This window comes from Limulus polyphemus, unplaced genomic scaffold (assembly GCF_000517525.1).
Source record: "Limulus polyphemus unplaced genomic scaffold, Limulus_polyphemus-2.1.2 Scaffold4659, whole genome shotgun sequence".
In the NCBI taxonomy this organism is placed as follows: Eukaryota; Metazoa; Arthropoda; class Merostomata; order Xiphosura; family Limulidae; genus Limulus; species Limulus polyphemus.
In genome coordinates, this window is record NW_013670269.1 from 2,536 (window position 1) to 10,202 (window position 7,667).

At 32.1% G+C, this 7,667-nt stretch overlaps 1 protein-coding gene across 1 annotated transcript in view; it reads left to right on the top strand.

Moving 5' to 3' along the window:
• Positions 1–309: 309 nt before the first annotated feature.
• LOC106471501 (transcription factor CP2-like protein 1) overlaps positions 310–7,667 on the top strand; it is a gene marked incomplete at its 3' end in the record, with an annotated part of 68,247 nt that continues 60,889 nt past the window's right edge. Inside the window, exons 1-2 of the mRNA XM_022400112.1 lie at positions 310–433; positions 5,147–5,285. Of these exons, the coding sequence (XP_022255820.1) occupies positions 5,167–5,285 (119 nt within the window). The remainder of the gene's footprint in view (positions 434–5,146; positions 5,286–7,667) is intronic.

Here is a 7,667-nt window from a genome sequence, read left to right on the forward strand (position 1 = left end):
TAGGAATTCAAAAATTCTAGACTTGATAGATATATTATGGGCCCATATCAAAGCACATTTGAAATAATTGTAATACATTATTTTAAATTAAACTTTCTTATTTCTTTTAGCTTACTTGTTCCATTGTCTAATCATAATATTTATGCTATTTTTGTCTCTCATTTTCTCTAAACAAAATTTGTTATTTTTATTTATTATGAATACAAAAGTAAGTAATTTGTTTTCTTCTCTCAGAGGGCGAAAACATGTTTAAATCTTACGTCACTGTCATGGGTTTTTACCGTAATGGATCACGTAAAAATTGAATACTTAAAAAAAAGAAATAGTCATCGTTAATTCCTTGGAAATTTCCGAGGGAATTTCTTAATAGCTTCAATACAACAATAGTAAAGTAAAAGGCACAGCGTTATATTGGTAGCTTCTAGATTTAAAGGTAATACATTTCAATTTACAAAATTACACACACGCGTAAAACTAAAACTAAGTAAAACTTTAAAAATAGTTTTAAAATTATACTTTCGTGAGCATATAACTTAAATATGTTATATTAATTTATTGCAGTTTTATAATTAAAAGGACAAATCATATTTAGTTTACAGCATATGAATTCGAATGCCAACGAATATATGTATATAACTTTTGAGAATACTCGTTCGGCTCCAACTTTGGAGTTTGGTGTCGGATTTCGGTTTCCAATGTTCAGTTAGCAAGCGGTCTTTTGCAAAATTTAATTTAGTTTAAACTTTAAACATATGAACTTTAATAGCCTAAAAAAGTTTAGATTATATAGACATATTATAAGTGTAACTTGTGCACGCATTAGCTCTCTATATCTTCTGATATATTGACACATTGACAGTTAATTTAACTGTAAGAAGTTATGTAAGAATTATGCTTCAGTGAGTTATTTTAAATTATACTTACACTGTTTTACAGCTACCATTCGATTAGCATTATATTATTACCAAATGTTTAAAAATTTTATTCTCTTCTGCTTTTATTTCAGAACAAAAATGTACATAAGCTATAGAGCCAGGTGAAAATTATTCTGTGCAGACAGCTCATCTTGGCTTAGTTATGCATAAAATAGTCTTGTATAAGTACTGTCTAGTCAGATTTCTGAGAGTACTTTGATGAATTTATCTTGGATGATGTCGTAAAATGTGAGTTAAGCTTGATGTACTGACAAAAAATTTAATGATATGATATTCAAGTTTTTATTTTCTATGGAATGGTGTGCATGATGATAATTCTTGCTGTTAGTTCAAACTATATATATATATACACAGGTGATATGATGAGTTAAAGTGTCTTAGGTCATCCATTATTTTCTTAAATTTAGTTTTTCACACAAAGTAATGGTATGACAAGTACTTTTACCTTCCTACAATAGTGAAAAACAAAGACATCTGTTGTCAAATTTTTCTTTTTCCTAATCTTAAACAAAATACCAAATTGTTATCAATTATTGTTATTACTGGTATAAGTGATGAACAGTTAAATGTTGCAACAGGTTCAGGAAGTATTGTTGCCTCTAATGTGTATTGGAACACCAATTCAAAGTGCTAGCTAGTTAGCTGCTATGCATTTAGATTTTTTAAATGAAATTGCAGCATTTTAGTTTTCATATTATTGGGAAATAAAGTGTTATTTGTCTTTTTGCTTCTAATTCTAACCTTGGTTGCCTGATAATATAGGTTTGAAAAATATGTATCATAGGTGTACACTTAGTATGCCATAACTACATGTTTAGTAATATGATGTTCAATTTTAAAGCAAGTCCTGCTGCTGTAGTGCTATTTTTATGTCAGGAATATATCACAGTTAGTCATTAATGTGACATAGTTAAGTATTGAAATACACTTAACTTACAACATAAAATAAAAATTTGACAATGCCAACTTCTATTTGGAAGTAAAAAATAATTATTAATTTTGGCATATTAAGATAGGAAATTGTTTGCCAAACTTTAATTGTGTGTTTAGTTTAACCTTAACAAGAACCAAAGTTTTAATATTAAATGCAATAGAATTAATGACTAACTTTGCCATTTTTTTGAAATTCTTTTGCTTTTGTATTATTTTTAAGATAAACTACTAAAGCCCTTGAAAGATGTTTACTTTGGACTTAAAGTACATGAGATGTAAAAAATATGTATTTTATATATATTTATATAATTTAAGAACAGCAAGAGACCTGTTGGTTTATCTAGACTGTTCCATCCCTTAAGTAAATAAACTTTAAAATAAAAATAAACAGTTGAAACTAGCCCTCATTCAAATATTTATCAAGCCTTTCCTTAAATTAAGTACATCTATCACATCTAAAGACAAACCATTCTAAAGACTAACTACTCTGTTAGAAAAATAAAGCTGTCTTAGCTGAAGATGACTCCTACTCTGCCAAACTTTATATTTGTATCTCCTAGTCCTACCATTCTCACCATTAAGTAAGATTAAAAAATGATGCATCAACACCATCAATTCCCTTAACAATCTCAAATGCCTCAATTAGGTCCCCATTTTAAAGAGAAAACAATTTCAGATACCATCTTATTCTGTTATCCTAGTGGCCCTCCTCTGAACTCTTTTCAACAATTCAGTGTCCTTTCTAAGGTAAGGAGCCCAAGCCTGAACACACTACTCCAAATGTTGCTTAACAAATGACCAAAACAATTATATTATAACCTCTTTAGAATTGTATTCATTATTTCTGTACATGCAATCCTGTATGTCCTGCCACCATTGACAGCACACTGCTTGGATGGCTTAAGAGACTGATCAATCAGATGCTTTCATTAAATCCAAATCCACAACTGTACTTTTATCTGTATAAGCATAACCTTTTCAAAGAATTTACAAAGAGTAAAACAATATTTTCCCCTAATGAAACCATGCTGAATTTAACTTTGTTAAATGACTTTGCAAAGCATCTTTTATGATGCTTAAAAACTTCCCACCACTGATGTGAGAGTACTGGACATATAATTACTGGGATAATTTTTATTACCTACCTTAAAAAGAGGAGTAACATTAGCCAAGTTCCAATCTTCTGACAGCTGCCTACTATTCAAGGACTTAGAAAAAAATAATAGCAAGTAGCTTACATATCCAATCCTCAACTTCTTTAAAACCCTTGTGTAAATATCTGGCATTGGAGTTTTATCACTCTTTAAACTTCCCAATTTGTTCTTAAAAAGCTGAGAATTTATGTGATCATCTTGTTCGCTCTCTTTTACCATCTGGCAACTGTTCTGGATGAAGAATATTGCTTATATTGTCATTAGTAAGAACTGTAGCAAAGTAGAATTCAGTATTACCCAGCCATTTCATAATCATCAGAGGCCTTTCTCCCATCCTAACATTTTATTTACCCTTAATGTATTTAAAGAAATCCTTACTATTAATTTTTTTTTTTTTACATTTTCAGCCAACCCTTTATTCATATAGTTTTTCTAATTTCCTGATTTTCTATTTCATCAACTCTTGTTATTCTATAAGTTTTGGAATCTCCAGTCAAAGCACTCAATTTAAAATTCTTAAATTTGTAATAATTTTCTTCAGTTTTGTCCTTTATACCCTTTGTGAGCCAACCTGATTTTTTACTTGGAGCCTATGTTGTTGTTGTTTTTTCTTTAAGAAACATGTCTATCTTAGGCATTTATTGGCATACTACTAGTGAATTTCTACTTTCTGACCAATAAAACACTGCTGTTGTGTGCCAGCTTAATGTTAAGTAAGCCTATTAAATACAATCAGTCAACATATGTTCACAAGAGATGAGTTTCATGTGTATAAAAACTAAAACCACTTTGGACATTTGGAGATTTTATTAAATGTTAAATATTTATTTCATTTTTACTGTTTTGCTAAATTATCAATATAAATAAGACACAAAATCCACAACTGGGAGACATTATGCAGCTCATGAAATGCCAGTTTGTTGATGTATGCTTACTAGCAAGATTTTGCTTAATGATAACATTCAAATTTTTGTAATATAATGATTTGACAATAACATAGAAAATATAATTTATTAAGTGACAGCTGAAGCCATATCAATTCACTGGTGCATTTAAAAAGAACAGTAACACTTTTTTTTTCATACAAGTGTGCATATGTTTTAAATTTCAATATGTTTTGTTTTGTCTAGGAAGCAAGAAAAACCATGTATAAAAATGCATGCCTCATTTTTCTATTGCACTTGACGTGTCAGAAAGAAGAAATTACATTTGGTAATTGGGCCTTCAGCCTCCTTGAATCTTCCTACTTCTGCAGTAGACAAAAAAATCAGCTAAATGTAAAGCCCCCTGGTACATAAAATTCTCAGATTACATATTTTTTAATTTCTGTTGATTTCTGCTTTGTTTTCATGTATTACAGAAGAGATAACTGCACCTTTATAAAACTGATACCAAAGTTAAGGGATGGCTTTAAATCACTTTTGGAGATGCATATAAATGGACAGCTGACATAACTGACTTCTATGCAGTGGCATAGCAAATGCCCCCACTGCAGCCTCCAATTTCTTACTTATAACTTATCAAAGTGCATTTGGCACATGCCCACAGAATTTTAAAAATACAACAAGGATGGTAGGGAAATGAGAGATACTTTGTAATTTGCGCTCTGGAGCTTACACAAGCCTGTATTAACATTGTTAGATGGCCCAACCTGGATCCCCTATAGTGACTGTTTAGTTTAAAAGCCCTGTTGCCACTTTTGCTGCAGAAAAGACAAAATAAATTCTTTGTGCATAGCCATTGTCAAGGCAACGAGCAAGCAGGTGAGTCTATTTTAAAATGGTAAGAAGTATCTCAGGGTGGAACCCTGGGCTACCTGGGTCAGCTCTAAATTCAATTCTTTCCAAAATGTCCAAGGGAAGCCCCTAACATGTTTTTTGGGGGGAAGCCCTGCCATTTTGCACTATGCAACTGCTTGTATTGTTTCATATTGTGTGGTAGTTAGAAATGATCTTGTTATGTTTGCAGAAAAGACAGTCAGTCCTAAATTCAATTCTTTCCAAAATGTCCAAAGGAAGCCCCTAACATGTTTTTTGTGGGGAAACCCTGCCACTTTGCACTATGCCACTGCTTGTATTGTTTCATATTGTGTGGTAGTTAGAAATGATCTTGTTATGTTTGCAGAAAAGACAGTATCTGGAGTCATGGCAAAAGACAGAACCTTGTGGCTAGTTGAAGAAATTGATTCTGTTCTAGCAGCTGACCTGGATACCAACCTCTCGGGCTTGGGTGTAGGCTCAGAGTCATCAGCGTACAACATGAGGTACTAACTTTATATCCTGTTGTTCTTCCCTTATATAGTGCTGTTATTTTTCATCTGTCCTATAAAAATGCAATAACCCGTAAAGTTTGTATCAAATGAGAAGACCGATTGACATTAACATTTATACTATACAATATGATTAAAAGATTATTGGACTTTCAGATAGTTTAGCTATGATATGACAAAAACTACTGTTAAAAAAAACTGCCAATCACCTCCTCAACTCATTTTTTATGAAAATCAGGCATCTCTTTGTCAGATATAAAAAAATAATGTTATATATGTGTATTGGTTCTGGTTTTCTTTTTTTGCCAATTGTTGAAATAAATGGCTTCTACTTATATTTCTTAATAGTTTAAATATATACTATGTAGTTGTTGGGCTTAGGATTCTTCTACAGATGAATAAACAGCACACACTTTATTCGGAAGAAGTTAAACATATGTACAATAAAGTGTTCACATTATACAGAATATAAGCATATTGTAAACGTTATATCAGTACATGTATAGTTCTCCTTTTCTTATCAAAAGTCCACTTAGGCCTGTTCAATTTCTTTAGAACCTCAGTGGACAAGCCCAACTATTTTCTCTAATACTATCGCAATATTAGTCTGTTGTGATTCACTTACAGTTGTGGTCTTCTATCATCTGAAGATCCTGCCTGGTGTTGGATGAGGTCAAACTACCACTACAGTCTCTCATGCCCTAGCCACTCAACACCCAGAAGTCCAATTCCTCGGACATACATATTCTGGGATTCCTTCATGTTTTTCAGCATTTTATGTTTGCAGCATTGTCATAAAAGAGCAAAAAGTATACCTGGATCAGATGTGGTGTAGTCTCTTGCTGAGGTGTGATGTTTTCTCTTTTGGTCCCATACCTTTTTCGTCTCTCTTTGGGCACTTCCTAAAGTGGGATAATTTTTAGTGGCCCTCTACTGGTTCATTGTGGGATTCTAGTATTTTGTGAGTGCATGTAAGATATTGTATCAGAAGATAGCATTTTCCTACACTGAAATTGTATTTTCAATAGATACTTACCCCCATCACCTTTCCCACCCAGCCTCCCCATTTCCGATGGTATATGGTGTAGGTCTTCTGATCAATCTTGAAGTGATTAACAAGTGCAGATGTGAAGAGGGCACTGATTATGATAGGAGTGGTGTTGTGCTCTTATTGGTGGAGAGCTGCTGCATGATCATTTGCATGTGGATATGTAGAAATGGGAGGTGGAAGGGTAGTGGGATATGTTGAAAATTTGCATCGATAGATGGCAGTGCTACTTGAGGAAAGTTATTTTGTGAGAGAAGGTAAGTATTTATCGGAAATACATTTTCAGTGAAGGAAAATGCTAACATCTGTGTGTACTATGAAATACCAATGATTGGTCATTCATCTTATACATTTATAAATGCAAATTTGGTAGAGCTGAACCTACATCTTTGCAGTTACACAAGTTATAAATTTTACTGTAAAAGGAGATTCTACATGTTATTCAATATCAAAGAATACAGTTATGCAATTATAAATTAAGAAACATAACACAACGTTAAAGAAAAAGAAGCAAATTTACACTTTAACACAAAAGTAGCCCAAAGGTTAGTGGTGGGCGAGTTGCATTCCCTCTAGTCAGCAGTTGAAAATTAAGAACAGTGGCAGATAGTCTTGGTAGCTTTGCCATAACTCAAAAATAAAGAAACAAATATAAAAAGCAAGTTTGGTAGCAAAGGGAATTGAAACTGAGACTCTTGAATCATGAGGTAACCCCCACTCACCCATCTAATACCAGGCCATGCTGGCCCAAAGTTGAACTACTAAAAATATTATAAAGCCATAAGTCAGGTTTTGACACCTGTGATGGACAGAGCACAGATAGTGCATTATGCAGCTTTGTGCTTAAAAAAACAACAAGCATAATGTCAGTTTTTTGATCACTTGAATAGTTGGAATAATAGAAAAAAGGAATAATCAGAAACACTAATTTCATTTAGCTAATTATTTTTGTGAGTTGTCACACTAATCAATTAAGATGAACAACCTTGAATTAATCAAAAATAATAATACAAAATCATAATGACAATGTTTCGAATACTCAATAGTTGGAACAATCAGAAATACAAATTTTATTTAATTTATTATTTTTGTGACATTAATTGATTTCATCATAATTTTGATTAATTGATTGTTGGAATTAGTGGTATTTATTAACCATATCTCTACGGGCCTTCCTATGGTCACAGATCAAAGGCCGTGTCATCACGTTTGTAGACTCGCATTAAAAATTTTATTGAACTACTATTTTATGAATGTATGTCAATAAGTTTGGTATCAAATTGTAAATTGTAATTTAAATTTTAGTATGATTCATTAGTTAAATTCTT